The following is a 27,264-nucleotide window of genomic DNA, read 5'->3' on the forward strand; positions in this document are numbered from 1 at the left end:
ACATTCATGTTAACATATAGCAATGATTTTTCAATGGCTTAATTCAGAACTACTTGTTGATTCTACTCCTGTAGATAATCATTTGAGAAAAACAAGCCTACACACACACATAGGCATGCACAAACACACACAAAATGAAATGCAAAGTTGTACAAATGAGACATTTAACCCTATGTTGCATTTTTCTCTTGCATTTGTCTCTTGCATTTTTTCACCTAAATCATAAATAACCACACATCCTTACTGTATTCCATAAACTACATAATTTTGTCATTACAAAGCTCACATTACACAAACAAAATGCATGTCTTAGGGTTTGACTGGCTTATGTTTGTCTTCATTTTTCTTTTTTTTTTTTTGTTTAGTTTTTTCTTGTCATATTGTTTTGTTTTTTTCCTGTTTTAATTTTCTAGTTATGTTTTTAATTTTCAGATTTGGGTTTCAGTTATTTCTGTCTTTCTCGATATTACCTGTGCTTTATTCTCTAAGATATTCAAATTGAGATCAAACAGTAATGGCAAATACATTGTAATATTTCTTTTAACCTTTACCAGCAGGAGTCTATATTTATCCTTTCCAATGACAATTACTATTTAGTAACTCAAACAATCTGGTCATGAACCTTCTAAGTGACACGTGTGATATTTTTTTAGCATGAAAAGGAGAAGGTTGTAAATAGCAGCATTAAAAAAATGTTTAGAATATTGAGATGAGCCACAAATATAGATATCCTGACAGGCAGCCTACACATGACTCGACTCTTGAGTCAGCTAAGTCTATATATATAAGATAGATAGATATGTGTGTAGTTTAAGATGTAATGTGTTTTATAACTAAGTACACTTTTTTTCACAGATTTTTTCAACAATAATCGGTTCATTTTAGGCATTTGTTTGAAGGTTTTTTTATATATATATATATAGATAGATAGGTAGGTAGGTAGGTAGATAGGTAGGTAGGTAGGTAGGTAGGTAGGTAGGTAGGTAGGTAGGTAGGTAGGTAGGTAGGTAGATAGATAGATAGATAGATAGATAGATAGATAGATAGATAGATAGATAGATAGATAGATAGATAGATAGATAGATACTACTTAATTCTGCCACTGAGCTGGAAAATGGTTGCAGGTAGAATGATGAATGAGAATGAGTTTATTATACCCTGTCACGTGGTCAGTATCAGTGAGAATGTATTTTCAATTAGATGTTCTAATATTACATAAGATAAGGGGGAAGTTATAAAACTTTTCAAGACCTGAAATTTGTGAAAATCATGCCAAAAGTATTTGTGATCATTTCAGCTTTTATAATGCATTTTTGTTTATTTGGGGTTTTTTTTTGTCTTTATTTATTTTCAAGTACAAATTTTGAAGAAATCTGCAATATTTTTATTTCTTGCCAATTATTTGAGCAATTCGATGTGAAGTATACAAAATTAAAAAATTGGGAAAAGTTATTACAAAAATTATTGGGGGAAATCAACAGATTTTAAAAATCAAAATAATTTGGATTTCTTGTTTTTTGTCTTTTATTACTATTATGGGTAAAATCAGCTCTATCCCAATCCCTTGTTTTTACTAGCTTTATCAAAATAATCACCCAACCTATCATACAGGATTACGATCTCTGCTTCGGTAATCTTTGATAAAAGGGTTTAAGTCAATATCAGAATACACCGTTTACTTCTAAACAAGTCAGATATTTGTAGGTATTTGAAGCTCAGCTTTATTATTATTAGTGTAAAGAAACCATAGATTTTCATGTTCTTATCCGCAATTCTTTTCTGTGTCACCACATTTTGCAAATTGAGTTGTCTCTTGCTTCATATGAAAGAAATCAGGTATTTGCAAATACTATTTGACCCAGGGCAGGAATACTTACCCCTTTTGCTTTGCGCGTCTAACCTTGCGAGAAGTATTGCCATTTCTTGTAATAACCCTTGTTTCTCCAGCCTCATCCTGTTTGATGGAGGCATGCAACATAGTGTTAATTTTTACTCTTCTCTTTTCAATCAAGGGCCAAACAGTCCAAAATTCCACGGTAATCCCCCTCACTTTATGTTCACACTTCACCCCAGTTGTTTCAACAGTAATACTATGTATCAGCACAGTTTTTACATCAAAGCTATCAAAATTAGAGTTGCAATTTTAAAACTTCTTTAAAATTTTTATACTTTACGTTCTTTTTTTATTTTCACAGAAGACTGAATTATGCATTAACATTTGCACTTTTTACCCAAATCAGCAAATCAGGAAGTTGCGTCGGGAGTTGGATGCCTCTCAAGAGAAAGTGGCTACACTTACGTCTCAACTGGCTGCCAATGTAAGTTTTTTGCTCTTCAAACCTGTCGGGTCATTTGTTTGTTAACCTGCTGTTGCAAATGTTTTATAGGAAGCATTGCCTGTTGAAGTTCTGAAAGCAATGGTAATCTTTCCACCAAATTCATTTCTTTTTTGAGGATTTTGTATGTGATTCTTTATGCCTTCAATTGATTGCTTGCTTCTTTGATTTTTGTGGTGTGTGTCTGTATTTTTGTGTCTGGCGCATAGACATAATAATCTATGTGTTGCTTTCTCAGCGGTACAGTTTTCACCAGAATAGGTTCCAAATTAATTCAAGCGGAGAGCATTGCATGGACACACAGGCAAGGACAAAGAACAGGGAGATGAGGATAAATGAATCCAGACCGAAGTGCGTCATGCATGGATGAAAATAGGGAGCGATACGAAGACCTCCAACCCCCCAGACGAAGCTGTCTTCGAGCTGAGATACAGAGAGATCGACAATATTCCAGATCTGTTCTGGTTCAGACCTCCCCTACCACACTGTCTCACCTTCAATGTCAAGTGCCTGATCAAGCGTGGAAGCAGACAGTCTTTGCAAAACTGAAACTGTATGAAATCAAACTAAATATATATATAGGCAGACATAACTTACTGGATGAGCAGGGGACAGTCAAAAGCTTTGTTTCTTTTTAGCTTTGTAAAATGCATTATAATTAATTGCATATAGTTTTGTTACATTACAGCAAAAATACTGAACAGCACTTCTGTGTATGAGGATTGATGAATACATAATCATTTCAGAATTGGCCTCCTGAGCATTTCAACTGAGCCATACTCAGAAAACTGTTGCTTGACTTTAACCTTACCCCTGACACAGGTGTGTATTAATAACATCCCTGAAAATGTTCCAGAATTAGCCATAACATTTATATCCATCTGTAGTCCCTGGATAGGTAGTAATTCAATAAACAAATGTCAACCACCCACTTTAGTACCAGTAAGGGAGCCAAAGTAGAGCCTTGTTGTCTCTATCTGTAAATAGCAACAAAAAAGGTTGACCATACTGTGGTTTTAGCCTCCCAGCTATATGTGATCCTTTAAAGGCAGAATTCAGATGAATATACAGATGAGCTATCCTCTACTGCTAGATGTATTCCTAAAAAACTTGTTAATTTATTTCATTGGACCTTGCATTTTTGTATTATTTTTTCTAAAACCACAAAGATAGCATGGCAAGGTAAGGATCCTCAACTTCATATTTCACCGTCCTTGCCAGGTTTGTGATTAAAGTAATAGCAGTATCACAATAATATAATTTAGCAATCAAATGTCTTGTTTTTAATTTTATTTTAATCTCTACCAGAATCAAAGTCACTCATAAGCTGTGGGCAGTCCAGAGATTGTACCCCAAACTCTGAAATGCAGGGAGTCATTCAATTTTACCATCTGTTAATAATTTAATTAGTATAAATTTCTTTAAATTTGCATTGGTTATGTAGCCCTTTTTTTATAAATAAATCATGTACATCATATGTATCTAATATTCATTATCAATTGTTTTCTCGAGGATCACTGAGTATCACAGTAGAAATTAAATTGTTTTGGTTTTAATTTTCCATGCCATATATAAACCCCTGCACAAAAAAATCCCCTTGGTGTTTTAAAGTTCCCCATCTGTGGGTAAAGCCTTGGGATTTCTGCCTGTGTTGGAGCTACATCACACTGTATCTACATGACAGCACGGTGGGTTGTTGGTGTGATAATCCCATCTTATCCTCCCATTGGGGGGCATGGCTGTGGAAATGTCAGCCTCAGCAGCCCGTTGCACGCTCTCCACCCACGAATCAAAGATACTCACTTGGCCCTGTTGAAGACCCTTTTATGATCATCTTATAGTCATGTTTTCAGATATACATGCAATTGCACAGCCATAATAGAGCCCAAGAAATTTATAGCTCAAGACATTTATACATGGACAAGACTTATTAATACATTTATATAATTGTCACAGTACGTAAAGTTAAGAATTCACTCAAATGTCCTTCTCCCTTTTCAAAATGACCCTTTCCCATTGATGTTCAACATCAGCCCTCTTTTAAGGCACCATGTATGATGGTACACTATTTAATTTTTTTCTTTTTTGAATGCTTGTTAATCCCTTACAGGAAGTTGTTTATCCTTTGCATTTAACCCATCATGGGAAACCCATGAGCACTGTAAAGCCACTGAACAGCACCTGGGAAACAGTTAGGGGTTAAGAATCTTGCTCAACAGCACTTTTAACTATTTGGAGGCACTCAAGAATCAAACCAAGAACATTTGGTTCCAAGATGACCCCTCTAACCTCCTGAACCACAGCACCACAGCTTCATTTCCATGGCCCACAGACAACCTCTACCCCTGATTCCAATATTACGACTAGTCTAGAGAAGACCCAGGTTCAGGTGACAGTCTTAGACACGAGGGCAAAGTCCCCAGAGCAAGACCGATGGTTCATCAACAAGGCATGTCAGAGTCTGTTCAGTGGCTTCTTCATGCCGGACAGGTGGCCAGGGCAGGATAAGGTTGGAATTCACAGGTGGAGTTGGACAGAGATGCTAAGTTGGAAAGATTTGTGGGAACAGTTGGTATTTCGAAAGGTCAAGTCCTATGCTGACTCAGCTTGGGACAGAGAGGAAAGATGCAGCTACTGTGAGCTACTATATGAACATTTGAGTCTGCAATATCTGTTTTTTGGTTTGTTAACTGAAATTTGTAACACTGTAAGAAAAATCAGCATACAAGAAAAGCCACACATTACATACATATGCTTGCTTATATGTTTTGAAGTGAAGAATGTATTTCGTGAACACTGCTGGTATTTCCGATCTTTAAAACTAGTTTCTCTGTAATCTTGAGCTGGAAATGCACACATAAACACAGAGACTTAGACAAGTGCAAGCACAACTATGAAGATAAGACCTCTCTATACACAATTATACACAACCTGTGAACAAAATGTGTCTGGAGACTCATACAAAAAAACACAAGTACAGCAGAGCAGATGGTGTGACACTGCTAAACAGGTGCCATCCCTTGGCATGTCACCATCACATCTTCAGGTGACAGATAAAGTCAGTGAGGGCAGATCTTCCAGTTATCATAAATATTCACCAAGACCTCCGTGTGTGTGTGTGTGTGTGTGTGTGTGTGTGTGTGTGTGTGTGTGTGTGTGTGTGTGTGTGTGTGGTCTTTCAAAGAAAAGACAGAAATGAAGAGCAACAGCAGTTACTTGAGGGGAGGTGGGACTTTCCTGGTGGGGACATTGTGACAATCAGCAAATTGTGTGTGGGTGACAAACTCTCCACACAATTATTTTTGTCCTCTTTGGTTTATAGGAAAAAAAATACTTCGGGGCTTTCTTCACTCACTACCAAACCATCTCCTTACTAGCTCCATCTTCCATAGAAATTTAAATGAGTACATTAAAAATATAGACCATTTATTCTTACATTTTCTAAAGAGCAAATGTATTTTCAGAATATACTACACACCCTGATCTGGAAAAAAAAACCCTGAGTGATATGATAAAGCGGCCTCTTGTTCACATGAACCAATCTAAACGTGACAGTGACTGGCTATTTTGCTGAAGCTAAATATGTGTTTGAACGTGTTTTCCTTTCTGTGCCTGCAGGCTCACCTGGTTGCAGCCTTTGAGAAGAGCCTCAGTAACATGACCTGCCGCCTACAGAGTCTCACCATGACTGCTGAACAAAAGGTGCACAATGTTTGTCCTTATTTGGGGAAAAAAAAATCATAATCAAACCCACTCCGGTGCAATGGGATTAGAGAGGGCTGCCAGGATTGGAAAAAAATTAGAGCTTTGATATTAAAACAGTTGAAAGTAACAATGCAAATGTTTGTGGGTGTGGATTAATGAAAATACTTCTTCTTAAGCTTCAGCTTGTAACTCAGCAAGAAGTCTAAACCAGGACAAACATGACAGTTCCTACACAGCTTTCAGTCAAGGCAAAAACAAGTTTAGCTTAAAATAATAGCTTCAAAATTATTATGACGCTCCACTGACCTGTAAATGATGTACAGAAAGCCTATAGCTACATAATCCATGTTTATCACTGTAAGTCACCTATTTTCACATATTATTCTACTATTCTGAGTAGTTTTCCAACCAATTTATTATAAAATCAGCAAAAGAGGTGCACAAGTAGTAAATATATTCTATGACCATCCTGTGATACATCATGTAGCATTAGTGGTTGTTGCTGGAAAATGCCATCTTGGAATGTGATCTAGTAAAAACAGCTTTGCGTTGCAGGCCAGTGACAAAATTCTGCACAAGCAAAGGCTGACCTTTTCAAATGTAAAAAAAAGAGGGAAATGTAAAAAAAAAAAATATATATATATATATATATAATAAAACACCACAACCTCAGATTTATCTGCTAAAACATTTACTTTCAGATATTTGCTTATAGGTATCTTTTGACCCACTTGGCAGTGAGAGACTGATCTGCTGCAGTATCAATATGTGCAATTGCATCCAATTCTGAAGCCTTCCCTCTGTTCATACTCCAACACACACTTGAGTCCTAACAGCTTTTTAATCCTCTCTAAATTAAACCTGACTAAGATCTGCTGGGATGTCTTTTGTCAGACAAAGCAGTCCAGACATTTAATTAAAGTGGAAACCCTATCTGTGGGCCTTGATGTTTTTTTGGAAAAGGCAGAATAGAAGACTCCCTCTGTCTGAAAGTATTTATTGAACAGCAGGCGGGGCTTGTTTTATTTGAGGCAAGTGATGCTTGATGGGGAAATCCACCGACCTATTTAAAATACTTTCCTTTATGTTTTTACCTCTCAGTCTCTTCCAGGAAAGACTTATGACATTTTGTTACTTGTGTTGCATCATCCTCACTTGAAATGAAAATTCCTATCTCACAGGAATCTGAGTTGGCTGAGCTGAGGGAAACAATAGAGATGCTGAAGACCCAAAACACCGACGCTCAGACAGCCATACAAGTGGCACTTAACGGCCCAGATCACCTACACAAAGGTAATGAAGAACCAGGTCCTCACATACCACTTTTGGTGTTGTTGATGTTTTAGTATTGTTATGTTTTGTTTTTACACAAATTGCATTTACGGTGAGTGAAGGCATAGAAATGTAAGCCCATCATAATGAGAGTTTGTGCTGTATCAATGAAAGACAGGAAAATAGTGGTCCTTTTAGAACTGTCTGTAGAGCTCAGGTCTCATCTAATAGGTGCAGTAAGGAGAGTTCTGTCTTTTACTTCCAGACCTGCGTATTAGACGACAGCACTCATCAGAAAGTATGTCCAGTATCAACAGTGCGGCAAGCCACTCCAGCATGGGCAGCCTGGGCAAGGATGCTGAGGACAAGAAAAAAAAGAAGAAGAGCTGGGTAGGTGGATATACCTAATAACCCAGACATAAGTTCTATTCAATAGATTCAAAGCAATAATAAAATTTGTGAAAATAAATAAGTAAATATCTATGAGCATTCACTGTATCAGTTCAGAGGATTGGTTAAGCTTTGACTCATTGTCTAATCCAGGAGACAATATTCTTTTAAAAAAGCAGGCAGTGCCTGGCACTAGGTCAATACACCGAGGACACAATTTGAAGAGTTACTTCTTTTAACTGAGAGTCAACTGAAAATATTGACCAAATATTTCAGGAATAATATGTTTACTTGTGATCCCATTTAACTTTTCAATTACTGAACTGTCATACATTTGAATGTGATTATCTGCAGTTTCATTCTCTTCACTTATTTTACCAACTGGTTGTATTTAGAGCATGAACAGAGCTGGATTTTTCCAGCCAACATTACTTGATAGTGAAAAGGTGCCGATATCAATTTTCCTATTGACATCCTGCTTATACTTGTTGTACATTATGTAAATACAGTGTCCATTGTCAGAAATCAGTTGATCAAAAATACAAGTATGCATTATTCAAAATGTGACAATTATTATTTGAACAGTAATATTTAAAAAGTGGATTCATATTTGGTATTATTTGTAATGCAATGTTCTATTACAACCAGCTTAGTTTTAAGGTCCAAAAGACATCTCTTTGAACATTGCATCATCAACTCTAGTATTAACGTGTGTTGACGGGGTGTTTGGGAACTATTTGGGGTCAATTTATCAATGTGTTGCTGAAAGAAAGTCATTCAGTTTATGTTAAAATTTTTACCCTTTCTGAATACAAATTGTGTTGCAGAAACTTGATAGTATATTCTGATTCCTCTAGTAATTTAACATTAAGATCACAACATCTAAATTGCATCATAGCCAGTTGTTGTATTGCCCCTGAAAAATAACAAGATTTCCGGGTGGTTAGCTGAGAGCAAGTAGAAATTTAAAAGGAGGTTCCTGCCATTCTGCAATTGTTGTTGAGATGTTTTTCAAGATGCACTTGGAATTTCACCCTGAACAGCAGTATGCAGATTAGATTAGGAAGGAAATTATGGATACTGAGGTTGATGATGAAAAGGGCAATAAATGTTAGAAAAGTGCTGGCTCAGCCACAAGAGCAGCCTGGAAAATTCTCAGCAGGAATTGGGAAAGTTAAACACTTTCAACTAATTTAGAATCTCTTGTCAAAGTGTTTTTTGAAGAGCCTACTTATCTCCCACACACTCGAACAAAGGTCTGAACCTCTTGTCTGAAACAATGTTGCTCATATTTTACTCAGTTTTGGCAAATTTAACTCTATCCTTTTTCAAGTATTAAAATAATTTCGAGTATAAAATTATGCAATTGGCTGTGGAAATGCCAAAGATATGGATAATTGTGGTTGAAAAAAATGTTTTGATATACATATAAATCTATAACCAGAGCAGCTTCCTCTTTTTCTGCCCTCTTTTTCTGATGCATGCTGCCACATCAGCTCTCAGTCCCTGGCTTGTATGCAGCAGCCCCCTGAGTCAGACAGCTGACATATGAGAAGTTCAGTCTCCGCCAGAGCGCAGACAGCTGGTTTACAGATTCCACAGCAATGCAAAATGCCTGTCCTTGAAATGAAATGCATGGTAACAACTCAAACCTTTAGCATTAACTGAGGCATCCATGCCACATTCAATGAATTCACCCCAGAATCCAAGTTGGCCTCATGAATACATATTAGTACCTTATTTAAGCAGCAATTAATTATTCATTTGCATAAATACTGCCTCAGCGCACTTACAGATGGATAGAGTGGAATGAGGCTACTGAAATGGGTGTGAAGCCTTCATAGCAGAAGATTATGTGCACAGTGCGTCAGCACTTACAAGGTTATAAATAAAGTATGGCATCACTCACAGGAATTGTAATGTGAGGGGTTCAGGTTAAGACCTGGATTTTTATTGATCTTTGTGTAAATGTAATTGGACCTGTGACCCCATGAAGGATTTCCATGAAAAGAATGCTATATTATATAATTACAGTATTATAAGTCCACTTATACTCACCACTGCGATTGTACCCAAGGTCCTCCTGCATGCTTGAATACATGGCACATGTTACTCTGACCATTGTGACAACATTACACTGCCTGAATCAAGATTGTACTTTGCATCAAACTTAAATAATCTGTCTGAAGTGATGCCATATCTTAACATCTAGTCTAAAAATCACATTTGAAATGAATGCAATACATACCGTGGATTTTTATGTGAGGTGATGTATTCCCTGTCTCAGCCTTTCAGCCATTACTGCATGAGGATCAGGCTACATTAACCTCAAGATACATAAGGTTTCTAACACACTATCCATCTGATATGCATTTGTTTGTGTATCAGCCTTCGCCTAGAATACATGAATTAAATGCAGTAAAGCTGTAATTCTACAGCAGAAATTTGTAGTAAAGTTGACAAAAATTAATTATTTGTCAGTTTCCTATAAGGCACACATGCATAATATCTTGTAAAAAGCCTCACTGTAAGAAAAAAAATAGGTCTAAAAATAATAGTATTGAGTTACTGGCAATTTTACATTTCAACAATTATACTTACAACAATTATAGTTGCACCTAGGAGACTTATAGAATAATTTGGGGCTACAGCACATCACCATTACAAGATCTTTACCAGAAGTTCAACCATTGTAATTTAAGGACAATGAAACCACTAACCAATTCCAAAGCTAGCTACAGCACTTAATTCCTGGAGACCATTCTCCCAAACATTAGAAAAAGACATTTTTAAGCAAACTCACTGACAATGTTGCAGACCAATTACCAAAAACATCACTCTCCATCAACTGTGTAAGTTAATGTTTTAAACAATCAATAATAATTAGATGTACCGGTATGTATAATTGTAATGACAATGGGAACCATTGACATGGTTCAGCAGAAAGTACTTGCTTTTTAAAAAGTTCTGAAACTATTTCCCCACAGTTGTCAAAAATGTGGTGAGAGTTTTCTCTGCCTGGTCAACAGAGAATGAGCGTGTGTTTGTGTGGGTTAACATCGGGTGTATTTTGCATCTTCAGGTGGCTGATTCCATCCCAGCTCAGGTCAGTGCTTCCTGGAGTACCTTCTGTATGTGTGCAGTGTTTCTTCCCCAGTGTCCCTTCTTTTGATCCATTTGCTCCCTTCTGTTTTACTTCTCTCCTCTCCGAGCACGCGCTGCTCTTCCTTTTTTCCGGAAAAGTTGGCATGGATGAAGCAACACTTGTCATAATGCCTCTTCCCTCCTTTGTCGTGCATCTTGAATGCCTGTTAAACCCTCATATCCTACATCTCCCTCTTTCGTGCCTATCAATACTTACGGCCTTGCTTTTTACCTTCCTTTTTACCGTAACCAGAAAGAGACCATTGCTTTTTAAACAGCACGGAGTATGTTCCTGATCTGACAGGATGTGATGTCTCCAAAAAACGTGCCCTACGGCGTGATATTGTGTGGTCGAAGGTGAGTAATATTAAAATCTGTATTTGTGTTGCCTCTCTTGCAGTTGCGCAGCTCTTTCAAGCAAGCTTTTAGTAAGAAGAAAACCAAATCCCAGTCAGCACATGATGAGATGGACGAGATGACCGATTCACTGCCGTCCTCACCCAAATTGCAGCACGACAACAGACAAGGCAGCATTGCTACGCTACGCTCATCACCCTCCACCACAGAGTGAGCTTTCACAGACAAATATAAACATGCATGCATAAATACATGCAGCCAATTGTTCATTTGCACAATTCTTCATCACATTTGAAATGCACAAAAGCTTGATGTGTTATCTAGCCAGGGTATTTGAGGGTCTGTACACTGGATTCTATCAGACAATATTATTATATACTGTACTTTCAGTTTGCAATCATTTGTCCATTTTTGCTTTGATATTTAATTTATGTCATGTCCAATAAGATTTAAGAAAATGGTAACAAATGTCAGCGTTATCTTAAGTTATAAACTTGCTGTCACATGCAAAGAAATCATAATCTGTCCACATTTTTCAGTTAGAACTACAGTCATAAGATATTTATTTTTTGCTCAAAACACATACAGTGGGAGGATTATATTTTTCAAAAGTTAATTTTTAAGTTTGATTAGTTATTGTATCTCTAAAAAACACATCGCTGCATACACCAAATATTACACATAAACACACATTTGCCTATTTTGTTAGTATCAACCTGTTAATTTCATATTGACAGTTTTATTTATACTTTCATTTGTCTTGGAGATTACTTTACATAAATGTCTGTACAACCTTACGCTATTTTCCTTTTATTTCTCTACCACCCTCTCTTTCCATCCTTTTTTTTTAATGACTCTCCACCTGCTGTAGCAAGTGCTTTTGCGATAGCAAGTCCAACCCCATTTGGACTCCAAAGAAAAAGCAAAATGGCCATGTTGTCTACAAGCACAGATCTCGGTAACAGGCTCTGTTTGGTGACACCTGGAGTGCTCCCATGGAGTGTGTGTGTGCAGTGTGTTGGTGTGACTTAGCTCTGCATCTTTAATGCCATAATACCCTGGCATGTCAGACCTCACAAAAGTACAGTTGTGTCCAAACAGATCAACACAAAGCTAAATGGCTGTCAATGCAAAGGAGGAACAAGCAAAAAAAGAGCATGAATACATGTTTTATTTCAAGAACAGTAATATTTATCTGTTCTGATAGTCTTCAGGGAAGAGCATGACAACTAGTCTGTTTTTCTGTTGACAGTCAGCAACATTAATGTATTGCAATATTAATAATGATATTTTGGTCTGAATTAGAATGCATTAGAAACGCATAGAATGCATTAGAATGCATAACATTTCACTCTAAACTTGAAAATAAAGACAACACAATGGCAGAGGAATCAAACACAGCACACGGTCAACCATATAACATTAACCTGTTTTAATAGTTGGGCAGTGTAAGTTGTGCATTGTTCTTGACTCCAACATTTGATCTACAATTGCAATTGACAAATTGCTTTTTTAAACATGGGAAGGATTCGCTCTCTCAAATGCTGGAGTTCCCCATTCACCCCTTCACTGTACCTACCTATGAAGTTTTCACCAGTGCCTCCAGATTCCCTCTTTTTTCCAACTTAAATGTGTGTATATGTTCTCCAGATAGTTTGTGTTAGTCTATTTGGTATAACGACCTCCCCATCCCCTCCTCCACCCTGTGCGAAACCCTGGTTGTAGGCTGTGCGAATGCTCTGAGGCTGAAGCTGAAACCATTCTCCAGCTGAAGAACGAGCTCCGGGAGAAGGAGCTTAAACTGACTGACATTCGGTTAGAGGCTCTCAGCTCCGCCCATCATCTGGATCAGATCCGTGAAGCCATGAACCGTATGCAGGTGAGGTTACTTTCAGCTGCTGAATTTAAGGTTTTGCAGACCGATGAGTCTTGCTCCCCTTCTGATGGCCTTTCCTCCAAACTCAAACAGTTTGCAGAATGATTGTTTCACCAATAATGTGTTTTAGAGAGCAGAGAATATATATTTGCTTAAATATCTGATTTCCTAAATGTAAGGGCAAGAGAAGCAAAACTGCTGCATTGACCCTGCTAGTGCCAGTGTTTCCTTTACAGTAAGAGCAAGGCAGCCCCTTGAAGGTACAATTTAATGAACATTTAAATGACTGCTTGGTCATTACACACAAATGAAATCAGTCAGTATGATAACAGACACATTGCCTTTCCCTTAATTCTTCAAGCAAAGAATGGCTATAACTCATCAGTACAATTCATCAGCCTCAAGTGGTGACTGAAATATTGATATGGTATAAAAAAAACAGTCAAAATTATATTTTTTCCCAAATTGACAGGCCAAGGTAGATACCCCTCCTTGATTCAATGACTAATCACTGGTTGAGGTGGTATGAAGTGATCAGTACTTGCACACAGAGAAAAGCTCCAGCTTGTCCACAGTACACTGGCATATTATTGCCTTTCAAAAACAAACTGATATCACAAGACAAGTCTGAGCAGAGCTCAAGCTTTTATAAAAAGTCTTTCCAATGCAGTGCTATCTATTAATGAATGGATTTTGGAGTGAGATCCTTCCTCTTGCTCTCAGACTCGTATTTCCATCATTATAACTCTTAGGACAATTAGCCTTATGTTTTTAATGACTGTGTAAAGTGTCAGAGCATCTAAAATTCTAAAAAAAAAAAAAAAAATGAATGTATGGTGATAGCAAAAACAAGCCAACTAAATTTCGAGTCCTTGCAAATGCAAAACATAAATTATAAATTCATCATTTTTATTCTTGAATGTAGAGCCTGAAGCAGGGGAACAATAATAGACGTTCATCAAAGTAAATAAAGGTCTTCTTTGCGCAATAAACGTACGTTCTTCAACAGTTTTATTCTCATCGATATAGCTCAATAATAAGCTACCATCACTTCAGAGGATAATTTTCAAAGATGATGCATCATTTTTTATTCTTAAAAGGAGCACACGTTCAAAGAATATCATGTATCACCATGAATGTTTCAAGTGTATCCTTGTGAATGAGGGTTTCCGTGTATATAGAAGTATATAGTCTCTCTTCAGATCTAGGGATCATGTAAGGCTCCTTATCTAAGACTTAACATTCACTACAAAGAGAGCCTTGAACATCAAAAGCCACTCACAGCCTCCAATTCCAATAATCCTGACCAAGAATAATAAAGGCAGCCAACTGTTACCTGAATCTACTTATTCAGTTTTTATTTTCTGTTTTATTCCAGCCTGGTGTCACAGAGGAAAATCATGCATTAGTTGTATTATGATGAGTCACTTTCAACTTATAGACAACTTTTAATGTATCACACTGTACTTCAGGTTCAGCGTGTGTGTGTGTGTGTGTGTGTGTGTGTACGTGTGTGTGTGTGACACTGTAAAGCACTTGTAATGAGCAGAGTATAGCAAATTTCAACAAGGCCAGTCAACATGATTTAAAAAATGTTTTCAAAACTTTAAGACAATGTCAGAGCAAATGTGAAGTACAATTAAATAAAACACAGAAAAAATGTTTGGTTATGCAAACAAAGGCAACACCAAATACAACAAATCAGATATAAAAAAAATTACCAACTTGTGGTTTATAAAAGCAGAGGTATTAAAATGCCTTTCAGCTTTTATCAAGAGATGGACTGTAGTTTCTGCACCATCATTTTTCAATTTCAAATAGACTCTCCTTTCTGGTTTTATATAGGATCGTCATATCTCAGTTAAGAACCTATCTGTGGTTCTTATAAAATGAAGCCATGAATTAACTTGCTTAATTTTCACCCTTTCTCCCCTGGCCAGAATGAGATCGAGACACTTAAAGCAGAGAATGATCGCCTCAAGTCCAGTGGTAATGCCACACCGACGGCCACTCCTGTGAAAACAGCCCGGCCACCCTCTGAGACCTCCAGTACATCCTCGTCATCTTCCCGACAGTCCTTGGGGCTGTCTCTCAATAACCTCAACATCACCGACACCATCATGTCAGGTCAGTTCAGTGTCAAATTCGGCGTCTGCACTGTGGTCCAAGTGCTGGTACAAGTCTTTGTTAGCAGCCTAAAATTATCACTGAGCAGCAGTGTAAGTTTATTGAAATGGAATTCTGTCTTATTGGGCGTTCAGACAATTTTGACCAAAAAAATGTCTCAATGCTTCCATATTGTATATTTCTTTTTAGAGTTGCATGTCATTTTAGCCTCCACAGCACTGGCAGCCATCATGTGACAGTCATCCACACTTCTGTACCTTTTTGATAAGTGCAATACGTCATGAACTCCTAAAGGGGATTTTATCCCTTTTGGCCAAAAGACCTTCATCACTTAAAGCAGGAACTCATCGTATTAGTTAAATGTGACTTAATGCTGAGAAAACTTTAGGGGGAATTACATTTAATTTAATATAAATGTTCCTTGACCTATTAAGATAAAGTGAATTCAATGTTGAGGTCAAAGTCACACATTTACCTGGACATGTGTTGAATACAGTTTTTCTTTGAAATTTAGTCTCCATTCAGCCACTGTGAATTAAAAAAAAAAGATGCTGAAAGTGCAGTGTGCTTTTGTTCGGTTTAGCCATAGGATGTGGTTTATGGTTGGCAGTAACTCACAAGGCACAAAGGATTTTTTTTCTTTCCCTGGCATCAAACTGGATTATTGGTCTTCAAATGTGCAGCAGCTAATGTGAGAAAATTGTTTGCAGAGACAAATTATCTCAAGGCGCTGCATAAAATGATGAAATCACTGCTGTCTTGATGATTTCCAATATTGCAAGTCACATAGACGACTGGGCTGAAAATCGTCCCCGGCCTGCTCCATTTGAGAAGTGAAAGAGTTTGTCTGTCTCTTTTGTCCGGTAATTAACATAGAAGGCATAGCTTTCCTCCAAGGACCTGGGCACTTGTTAATTGATGAAGGGATGAGCTGAGAGCAGTGACGCATGAGAAGACGAGTTGGCCAAAGGGTCCTTATCAACCCAACACAGAGCCGTCAGCAATGAGACGCATGTGGAATACAAAATGGCCAGTTCCCTCCAAAATGGAGAATGGGACAAAGAGGGTTATGCAAGAGTTAGGATGTGAGTTGTTAGTTGTTTGGCAAAAGTTGTTGCCGAAAGTTCGGGTTGACAAATACTTAACTGTCCCAAAATGTTTCTGGAACACTGTGTTTACTGCTTCATTGTTTCTCATGTGATTTATGTTTATAATTGTTAATGGATAATATGATTCAAATTCTGTCAAAGATGTTGCCATAAGGAAAAAGTTGGAAGTATCACAGTTTCCTTACCAGCTTCCAGCTTTTACCCACATGCCATCAATAAAAAAAAAAAAAATGTGACTAGTTAAAAAAAATATAGATTCAAACTTTCTTTCCTCTTCCAGGAGAGACCAACAATACATTTATTTGGGCTGAGAAATAATTTTCTCCCACCCAAGCAGATAAACATTTAAATTGTGTTTTACAAATAAGTGGTATTCAGCCACTATGCTGCTGTGAGAAATCTTGGGTGTATCACTGGAAAATATCGGATTTCATTTGATTGGTCCAATGTATTATTTAAGGACTGCAAATAATTTGTCATTGTTAGTTGTCTGTGCTTGCAATGTAGTGATAGACAGAACAGTTGAATGCTTTTCTACTACTTTGGATGGCAGCTGACTATAGCTATGGAGTAGCCTCCAATGTTATCGCATTTTTGTTTGCTGGTGTGCAATGGGATTTTTTTCATCAAGAATATGTGCCATTCCTCAAAAAAGGTTGAAGCTCAAAAATCAATGTTGTAAATAATCAGCATGGATGTGCAGAATATTACTACTTTCCTTTATTTTTCATTCCAAAACTAAATCAATACATATGTTTCCTACTAAATAAGAAACCGTGTCTGATATGTCCACAATATTAATCTTTTAAGGTGATACTTCAGCATGTCAGATTTGTTAGTAACTGTTTTTTTTCTGGTTGGATTTCTGCAGTTCAATTAAATAGCATATATCTTCCTCTTATAAAAATGTCATCATACCACACTAAATCATAACGCTAAGCTTTTGACTAAATCCTCTCTACTACATATACAACTATATAAAACCTTCTAACAATTGCCTAGAACGGACCAATTATGGTTCAGAAGCCTGTGTAAAAAAGTGTACTTAGCTATAAAACACATTAATTCTTAAACTGCACAGTGTTCTTATTCAGTTATTCAAGGCACTCAGTTCTCTGCATGAGAGCATTGGTTCAATGCAGAAGTAATTATTACTTCAAAATGCTCATTAAAAAAATCTTTGCGGCTCCAAAGATTGCTTTCCCATTTTTCAGTGTGATTATTTGCTAGCAGGCACAGAAACATTTTATTTATAATCAAATACTTAAATGACTCAATGTATTTGTATTTCCTAAAAGAAATCTTTGTTTTCCAGATATCCTGCTTGATGACAGCTATGAGGGCAATCTGCGCAAAGAAAGTCGTAATGTGCGAATAGTGGTTACCATCAATAGTGGGCCAAATAAAACCAAGGTTAGTCGATGATAATTTCACATCCTCGTGAATTTTCTTCCACCTACAATTAAATTACCTTACTGAAATTACATTTGTACTTGTATTTGATCAATCCCTTAGGGTATACAAGGCCAAGAGCACCTTATTGGATCTATAGGTGTAAGTGGGAAGACCAAGTGGGACGTTCTGGACGGGGTTATTCGACGTCTCTTTAAGGTAAAGATATTTTTCCTCACTGTTATTGTAAATATTATTCATCAAGCCAGATAGTTTGTTTTTCCACAGCAGACTTTGACTTAGTCTGTGCAGAAAAATCTCATGTGCAATCAGCAATGTAGGTGAGGTGACAGCCACAGTCCTTTGAGTGTTTAGATTGATGTTCCTGCCAAGCATGGCACAATATTGCATCTTGGCTGGACTATAACCACATAGCAAATCTTTATAACCACATGTAGAGCTGCTACAATTGTCATCTGAATAATCAGAGGAGACTGTTGCCAATTCCAGAGTGGTACTTTGGAAATGGCTTTGGTGCCAAAATATACTAAAATAGAATATTAAAATATACACATCTTCATTGTATTGTCTGTGTTGTTTCCAAGGAAAGCTCAGGAACACACTGAAATCTAAAAATATATGTTCCCAGCCGAAAAAAAAAAAAAGACAGAAGTTATAGCTTCAGCTGATTGAGCTTATTAAGTGGACCATTTCATGACAAACATATAAATCTAGACCCTTTTGTGGTCACTGAATGGCAGCAAAAAGAGAGGTAAGAAAAATTACTGCGTTATGATTCACCATGTGAGGCTAACTCTGAAAGGTCAGGAATTTACTAACTCCAGTCTGTAAGATTATTGGTCGCTAAAAGTCTTCAGCACCAAACAGCTCCTCCTACCTCTGTTTGGTCATGTGTGTCAGGCTCAAGTGAGAATAAGAAAAAAATCAAGATAGAATACATATCCCAAAGAAAATTCCCCCTGCCAGATTCAATCAAAAATTAGTCATATTCCAGTATTTTTTTTTAAATACATTTAAGTTCAATGCAGTGATAATGTTAAATATAATTTAGATACAAGAAAAATTTAAACAATGCATCACCATAAAAAAAAAAAATTGAAATCAATACAAAGTCAAATTGATATTGGCATCAATATTGAGCATAACATAACACATGATAACCAAATCAACATACATTTTATAACTGTAAAAGAATAGATCAGATCTAGCATCAGTGAACATGGTTTATCGAATGGCAGTCATGTTTTGCGTGCTTAACTTCCCCATTCAGATGTTAGACCACAGGCACCTCTCTCTCCACCATGCAGGAGTACGTGTTCCGGGTGGATCCTCCGACTAGTCTGGGTCTGAGCACTGACAGCATCGTCTGCTATAGGATGGGCGACGTGGTTCGCTCCCATGCCTCCGAAGTGCCTGAGCTGCTGCCCTGTGGCTACCTGGTGGGCGATAACAACGTCATCAAGGTCAACGTCAAAGGTAAAACATGGAGTGTCAAAATCAGGGCTGTTGTTGAAGTAAAAATGAATTGACAGACTAGACTTTGAAGAAAAGTGTGGTTAATGTATGGTTTATTGACTTTTTAGGTGTTAAGGAGAACAGCATTGACAGTCTGGTGTTTGACACCCTCATCCCAAAGCCCATCATCCAGCGGTACCTCAACCTATTGATGGAGCACCGTCGTATAATCCTTTCAGGACCCAGCGGTACAGGCAAATCATTCCTAGCCACCAAACTGGCCGAGTTCATCATTTTGCAGATGGGCCAGAAGGTGACCGAGCACAACGTGGCCAGCTTCAATGTGGACCAGAATTCCAGCAAGGTAGGGAAAAACATTCACTGTTTATCATTTACATGATATTCTGGAGTATTAATAGATAAATCCCATTGTCAGATTTTTCTTAAGCTGCAAAATTTCCCTCTTTTAAGGTGTAATTTTAATTCATAGCACTTATCATTGGCTTCTTCCAAATATGCGGTATGGCTAAGTTTGTCATGTAACTTGGAAAGCCTGAAAAACACTCGATCATCCGTTCAGGAACAGAAGTATCTTTAAATGATGAGCTCTGACATGGACAATATCAAATGATAGCCAGACCACCTTCAGTTATTGTCACAATTTTTTTTTTTGATAAAAGGTAACTACTTTTATATATCTATCAAAACTGGTTTATCTGAATAGTTGATGGAATAATCAGTGAAGTGTTCGACTACTCAAATAACCAATAGCTTTATTCCAAATGAAGACTGTTGTCCTCTTAGTTCTCCTAAGAGAAATATTTTGCCTGGATGTGATAAATCTGGAAAACAATCTCTGAAAAAGAAAACACACACAAAATGAAATGTATCAATTATGCTTAAGGTAACCCAGGTACAGTTTGAGATGCTGCATCCTAGTGATTTTTTTTTAAATAATGACCTGCCATTGCTTCCTCATCCAGGACCTGCGTCAGTATTTGTCAAATTTGGCAGAGCAGTGTAACTCTGAGGACACAGACACAGAGCTCCCCACTGTGGTCATTCTGGACAACCTGCACCACATCAGCTCCCTTAGTGACATATTTAACGGCTTCCTCAACTGCAAGTATCACAAATGGTGGGTCCCAAATTTCTGTAACATCACGACAGTTCAATGACACGTTGATTGCTGACTGGTATGATTTTGAGCAGACAGGGGATTGCATTTGTACTATTTCACATGCAACCAACAATGAGGAATTTAAAATCTGTATCAAACCATTCAACTCTCTTTTCTGCAACTGCAACAAATGAACGCTTTTGTCTCCAGCCCTTATGTTATCGGGACCATGAACCAGGGTGTCTCCTCCTCTCCGAACCTTGAGCTACACCACAACTTCAGGTTTGTCAACATAGTTTAACTACAACTTTGACCTTTAATGCGAGTTTTAGCTAAATTTAATTTTTTTTGAAGGGTAGATGGCAATTTATTGCTAAATTCAATTTAAAAGTAATGTAAATCCAACGAAAATTCTGCACTGTCCTGCTTCGTAATGTATTTTGAGGGGAGTTGTTGATTCTTAGCTAATTTCTGGTCATATTCTCATTTATATCTAAGATATAATACTGTATATTTACACAGTTAGGCCCAGAAATCTTTGGACAGAATTTTCATGATTTGGGCTCTGCATGCCACCGCATTGGAAATTAAACAACTACACCGGAATTCAAGTGCAAATTTTAAGGTTTAATTCAAGGGGTTGAATAAAAATATGATTAAACATGTAGGAATTATTGCTATTTTTATACAAATGCTCCTCATTTCAGGGGCTTAAACGTAATTGGACAAATAATCATCAAATAATCAAATAATCATCATAACCCTTAGTTAACTGTGACCTATTGATATTTTGTTGAGAATCCTTTGCAGACAATAACTGCCTGAACTCTGGAACCCATGTGCATCACCAATCAATCAACTCCAGACCCTTTAACTGCTTAATAGATGACAGGTTACAGAGGGAAGAGCCCATGCAGCCTTGTTCTTTTTTTGCAGCCTTCTGAGTCAATTGTCCAATTACTTTTGGTCCCATAAAAAAGTGAAGACTACATATTTAAGAGCTGTAATTTACTAAATCCTTGCTCCAATTTGGATGTGAAAACTCTCAAATTACAGCTGAGAGTCTGCACTTTAAGGTCATATTGATTATATATTTGTAGGTCCTGAATATGCTTTGTAAACCGCTAAAATAACAAAACTTGTGCCACTTTCCAAATATACCTGAGCCTAACTGTAATTTTTTTGATAATGTCCAACTGATTCCTTATTAATTTCCTGGTAATTTAGTATATTTTTAAAGGTGATTATTTTATTTTCCCATCATTTTGACTACAGATTAATTTCCTGATTAAAAAAAAGATGTGTTTTGATATTCAATTTTAAAAAAGAAAAAAACAAACTGACATCACACAGATGATATTTCATGAAAATGTTTCCCAGCATCCTGGTTGCTTGAAAGACATATTTATACCTTATCCAGCATCAGGAATGGACAGGGGTTCAATTTCTTGGTTAGAGGTTCCTGAACTAAACCACATGAGCCAAGTCAAACCTTTGTGTATACATGACAAACAGAGGACGAAAATGCTTTGTATAATCTCCCTTTTAAAGCAGTTTACTTTCTATGATTTCTACGTGACCAAGAGCTAATGAGAGAGGTGTGCTACATTTTCACGTTTAACATAATTAAACTAATTTGATTAGATTGAATGCGAATATTTGGAAACTGCTTGACATGCAGCTGATAATATGACAAATATAAAGTGATTATGAAAACCTGACAATAAGCAAGGCATTAATATCATATAGAGTGAAGTGAAATAACTCTAATTTAAAAATGCATTGGATCTGGATAATGAATCCTTTTAGTGACCAATCATTTTTGAATCACTCCATTTGGTTCCATGAGCCTCCACTGCTTTTGCCACCATACTGATCATTTGTCTTCTGTCAGGTGGGTCCTGTGCACCAACCATACTGAGCCAGTCAAAGGTTTCCTGGGCCGTTTTCTGCGGCGGAAGCTGATAGAGACGGAAATCCATAAGAATATGCGCAGTAATGACCTGATTAAGATCATCGACTGGATCCCCAAGACCTGGCAACACCTCAACGGCTTTCTCGAAGCCCACAGCTCATCTGATGTCACCATCGGTCAGAGAAACAGTATTTCAAAATATGTTGATCAACATGTTTCTGGACTAATTGCTTTAAAAAATTCAGTCATGTGCATTCTTACAATGAAAGTTTTAAAATGTATTTGTTTTAAATTCATGTGAGTTAAGCCCAATTAATTCTCTATTCATGATCATGCCATGTCTTTTCATATCCTATTTTCTATCCACTAAACACTTTTTATCTGAACTTTTGTCCCCACAGGTCCACGCCTGTTCCTGTCTTGTCCCATGGACGTCGAGGGCTCCCGAGTCTGGTTCACTGATCTGTGGAACTACTCTCTGGTGCCCTACCTGCTGGAGGCTGTCAGGGAAGGACTGCAGGTAAGAGCTACAGGGAACAATATATGTATTTGCATTAATGGTAGATAAACCATCATTTGTGCACAACGATGTTGATTCTTCAAACATTTCAGAAGTATTCTCACTTTTTGATTAAATGTTTGGATCACAAGGTTTAAAATATAATTACTTTCAAAACCTGCGGAAGTGTGTACTTTCAACTGTGGTCAATAAAAGTAGTCAGAAATCTTAAACCATAAGTAAAGGCACTTCCATGCATTCCTTTCATACTCGTGAACATCCTTTCTCACGCCACCTGCAGCTGTACGGCAAAAGAGCAGCTTGGGAAGATCCATCCAAATGGGTGAACGACACCTACCCATGGAACGCCGCCTCGCTGCAGCAGGAGGGCCAGTCGCTGCTCCAGCTGAGGCCTGAGGATGTGGGATACGATGGTTACAGCTCTTCTAAGGAGGGAGCCTCATCCAAGCAGGTGTCCCAGAGTGACACAGAGGGAGACCCACTGGTAGGGGAGACTCAAAACACTTGATGCTGAATAATGTCATGCAGTTATTGAGAGTTTATTACTTCCGCCGCTGTCTCGGGCAGCTGCCTGCCAGAGTTTCTCCCCACCTTAGTGTCTCTTTTTCCTAAATTTTCTACTTTTTTTTTTCTATTTACTTCCCCTTCCTTTCTACTATTATCTATTATTGTTATGTTTTACTTGAAACTCTGGCACAACAATTTCCTTCGGGATAAATAAAGTTATTCTTATTCTTATTCTTATTCTTATTCTTATTCTTATTCTTATTCTTATTCTTATTCTTATTCTTATTCTTATTCTTATTCTTGTTCAGTTTCATTTTAACTTTTAAAATACTGGAACACATCACAAAATATGATTATAAACTCATAATTACCAATATAATATTTTGTGGAGGTTTCTGGCAAAGGGGATATATGTATTCACAATGAGCAGCAAATGTTGATATGAAAGAAAGCATCCTTGACAATGTGCCTTTGTTTGTATATATTTACATTTTCATGCACATGTTGTTGCATGTATGTTTGTAGATGAACATGCTGCTCAGGCTACAGGAGGCAGCCAACTACTCCAGCACACAGAGCTGTGACAGCGACAGCACCAGTCATCATGATGACCAGCTGGACTCCTCACTGGAGTCAGCACTATGAGTCCAAGATCCGTGCTGAGAGATCCATGGAACACCCATCACTATACAACATCCCCATATAATACAAAATAAACATATATGTAATATGTAATGCATGTGTGCACATACACATGTATTATGTCTTAGATATATGACAATGATATTAAAGCTTATCAATAATGTTATACATACCTTCTTGAAAAATCCATCCAACTTTATATGGGAGTGTTGCAATATTAAGTGATATTATCATTTGCTTAAATGGGCAGTAGTCAAGGTTCCTTCTCATTGCTCCAATTATTATATTTTACAGACCTTTAATGGATGTGTAACATTTTAGAACAAAACTTTACATATGTGACGGCACGTCTAATAAGTTCCTCTGAAGTCGCTTCCAGTGAGAAAATCCATAGTTTATTGTTCATGAGAGAAAGCAAATATTAACATCATGTAACTGGATTTTTCTTTTGTCTAATCCCAGTAATATCAGATGTTTACAGCGGGGGAGGTTCTGTTCTTAATGTATTTCCTTGTTTACAGAGGTGCTTCTGACAGACACATACATGCATACAGATGCACTTACAAACTGGCAGCAGGAGGAGATGCTTCAATTGGTTCAAGGCTCAATTTGACCATCAATTCAGCTTTCCAAAGTGTCCTTGAGCAGGGCACTGTATCTTAACTGATGTTTTAGGCAATGTGGCCAGGTCAGAGGTGCATAACTCTGCAATTAGAGTTAAACTGATTGCAGATGTGTCTTGAATTTACTTTTATTAACATTTGTTCAAGTCAAAGCCAAATGTGTTTCTGGGAAACATCACTAGCTCCTCACAACTCAGAGATGCAGTTGAGGGCTAAGGCGAATGTTTCTCCATCACATTGTTTACTTCTATAGCCTTTTTAACAATGTTTTCTGGTAAAATGTCAGACAATTCTGCAAAGCTCTGATGCCAGCAGATGTCGCCAAAACATTTGCAGCCAAAATAGGACAATGATAAACTTATGTAGGCTATAGTTATGTGGCACACAAACGCTTGGCATCAATTCTCAATTACTCATTGTGTGTCATGAAGCATCGAATCCTTTCTCTCCCTCTCTCCTGCATGTCAACAAGCACAATGAAGTGCATCATTTGTGTCATCAGCCACATTGCTACTGTGAAGAAAATGGATAAGTGCCAATGTTTCCCTTTGACTTACTGCCAAATGTATGTGCACACACACACACACACACACACATAATCAAACACATACACACACAATGTAGAACAATCTCGATTATAAACTTTTAAGGTGTCAGGCTTTAGTATAGAATACTCAGTGAGCACAGCAGGCAGCACCCTCTCTCGGTTAAATATTATAAAGTGCAACTATTGCAACAGTGTCACTTTGTCTTTTTGTTACAACTTGCATGCAGGCGACCTTTTCCTGCGACAAGGTAACTAAGACCAAGATCTGACATTGATCAATAAACAAAATGTAAGTAATTTTGAATTGAATGATGTGAGCTGTATACTAAAGTACACGACTTTGTAGCACTTATGTTACAAGGTTTTGTCCTCATCTGATATTTATAAGAATATTATGTAACAAAACACAATGGAACAATGATATTGGTGCTTTCTCACTGCCTTAAATGTGCAAGTGTTTGGGAGGCATTTCCTGCCCCCAGTGGCTGTAGTGAGAAGATGAAGTGTTCATGTTGGATGATGATACTTTTCTTTCTGCTATATCAAAGATGCTGCTTGTCATAGAGAAAGACAGCCTCTTTTGTTTTCACTCCCTCTTCTTCTTTTTCTTGTTTAAAGTACACAAATGTTCACGCTGTATCTGAATTAAAAACGAACCAATATTGTCTAAAAAAAGGAAAGAAAAAAAAAGAGAGTAAAAGACATTTAAATGGGTGGGGTATTTTTTAGTTGTTTTCTGGCCCAGTTGAGCTGGGCTCACTTGAACTGACAGGAGCACAACCAAACTGTTTGGGTTTTCTAGCCTGATAAGCATGTTTTGAGCCTTTTAAAGGGGATGATTTGAGAGAGACCTTTACCTTTATGTATGCGTGTATTGGATGGAAGCCATTTTGAATTTTGATTGTCCTCTATTTGTTTAACAAGTGGGTTGGTTTTGCACACTTGAGGTTGGGATGGGTTGTAAATACTTAAGTCTTGCACAGTGACTCAAAGATGCATTCGCCCTGTTGATGTTACAATATGCTTAACCCGCTGAGTAAATTATTGTACTTTGAAAACAAAAAAAATTGCAGAAACTCAACACGCTGTCAGAAACAGGTATGTGTCTTGTGGTGGTTGGATGTCTTGCCTATGCAGGAGGCACACGGTGTACAGTAAGAAACTGTTTTGAAACTCACCAGACAATGCAGGTTGCGAGAAAGAAAGGTTTTTTTTTTCCAGTATTCCCATTCTGACATGATATTCTCTAAATCCTCTTTGTCATAGAAAATGCTTGAAAGTCTTTAGAATAACATCTCTCCAGACATGAAACCCAAGCTCACCGCCACGTCTGGCTCGCTAGCTGTGTGAGACACTGAAGCTGACCTGACATCGTACTGTATACACTTTGAACAACAACTAAACAGGTGCTACTGGTCAGTCAAAGCCCAGAGACCAAGACGTCATATTATCACAACCTCAGGACAATCCTATCTTCTATAATCCTACCTGTGTTCGGCTTCACGTGTCCATGCAGCTAAGCCTCTGAAGGATTGCACATGGTCTGGCCACCATGGCCAATTTTCTCTCTGCATGCTAAGGGTTACAAACATATTGCTCCTGACCAAGACGTTATTTCATGCATCAAACCTGAGCTTCAATCTCCCACAACACAACCAGCCTCACCCTCTCAGCTCCACTGCACTCCCGTGGTAACCCATTAGTACCTGAACCTGCAGAAATTTGACACAGTTAACAGTGTACACCATAGTGTTGATGATCAACTACTATTTTTCTCACCTACACTTGCAGTTGCATCTCAGTTGAAACCATAGCATTTACTCTGAGAGAAGATTTTCTTGTTTTTTGGGTGAAACATTTGTCCTTAAATGTTTTATATTTTGTACATTTGTATGTAACATATCATGTAAATAGACAGAGACAGTGATTTAACTCATCTGGAGGATTTTGTAGTCTTTGTAAAGCCCTAATAAATGGTATTTGGTGTCACACAAGCAATGAAAAATGCTGAGTTTCTGTTTGGCTCTCTTCAAACGTCTGGATGTATTTTTATGCAATTTATGCAAGGCGTTTGGAAAACATGACCGCAAATATTATTTTTCAGGAGAAAAAGTTTCTTTGGACCTTGAAGAACCCTTACACTATTCAGTGACAAAGTAAAAAAAAAAAGTGATGATTTTTTGAATGTTATTCATGTAAGCACACA

General features: G+C 37.4%; 1 protein-coding gene across 1 annotated transcript in view; it reads left to right on the forward strand.

Annotated features, from left to right (window-relative positions):
- The window catches only part of nav3 (neuron navigator 3), a 179,651-nt gene extending 152,425 nt beyond the window's left edge, over positions 1-27,226 (forward strand). Inside the window, exons 23-42 of the mRNA XM_086146866.1 lie at positions 2,013-2,036; positions 2,241-2,318; positions 5,955-6,038; positions 7,223-7,334; positions 7,579-7,703; positions 10,786-10,809; positions 11,248-11,414; positions 12,076-12,162; positions 12,930-13,083; positions 15,021-15,207; positions 17,632-17,729; positions 17,832-17,927; positions 19,037-19,205; positions 19,313-19,548; positions 20,168-20,322; positions 20,515-20,586; positions 22,199-22,395; positions 22,621-22,733; positions 23,014-23,223; positions 23,772-27,226. Of these exons, the coding sequence (XP_086002992.1) occupies positions 2,013-2,036; positions 2,241-2,318; positions 5,955-6,038; positions 7,223-7,334; positions 7,579-7,703; positions 10,786-10,809; positions 11,248-11,414; positions 12,076-12,162; positions 12,930-13,083; positions 15,021-15,207; positions 17,632-17,729; positions 17,832-17,927; positions 19,037-19,205; positions 19,313-19,548; positions 20,168-20,322; positions 20,515-20,586; positions 22,199-22,395; positions 22,621-22,733; positions 23,014-23,223; positions 23,772-23,891 (2,508 nt within the window). The 3' untranslated portion in view covers positions 23,892-27,226. The remainder of the gene's footprint in view (positions 1-2,012; positions 2,037-2,240; positions 2,319-5,954; positions 6,039-7,222; positions 7,335-7,578; positions 7,704-10,785; positions 10,810-11,247; positions 11,415-12,075; positions 12,163-12,929; positions 13,084-15,020; positions 15,208-17,631; positions 17,730-17,831; positions 17,928-19,036; positions 19,206-19,312; positions 19,549-20,167; positions 20,323-20,514; positions 20,587-22,198; positions 22,396-22,620; positions 22,734-23,013; positions 23,224-23,771) is intronic.
- Positions 27,227-27,264: the final 38 nt, after the last annotated feature.

The sequence above is a fragment of the Fistularia commersonii genome, chromosome 5, assembly GCF_037954325.1.
Source record: "Fistularia commersonii isolate RoL2024-O1a breed Wild chromosome 5, RoL_Fcom_v1.0, whole genome shotgun sequence".
Taxonomy (NCBI): Eukaryota; Metazoa; Chordata; class Actinopteri; order Syngnathiformes; family Fistulariidae; genus Fistularia; species Fistularia commersonii.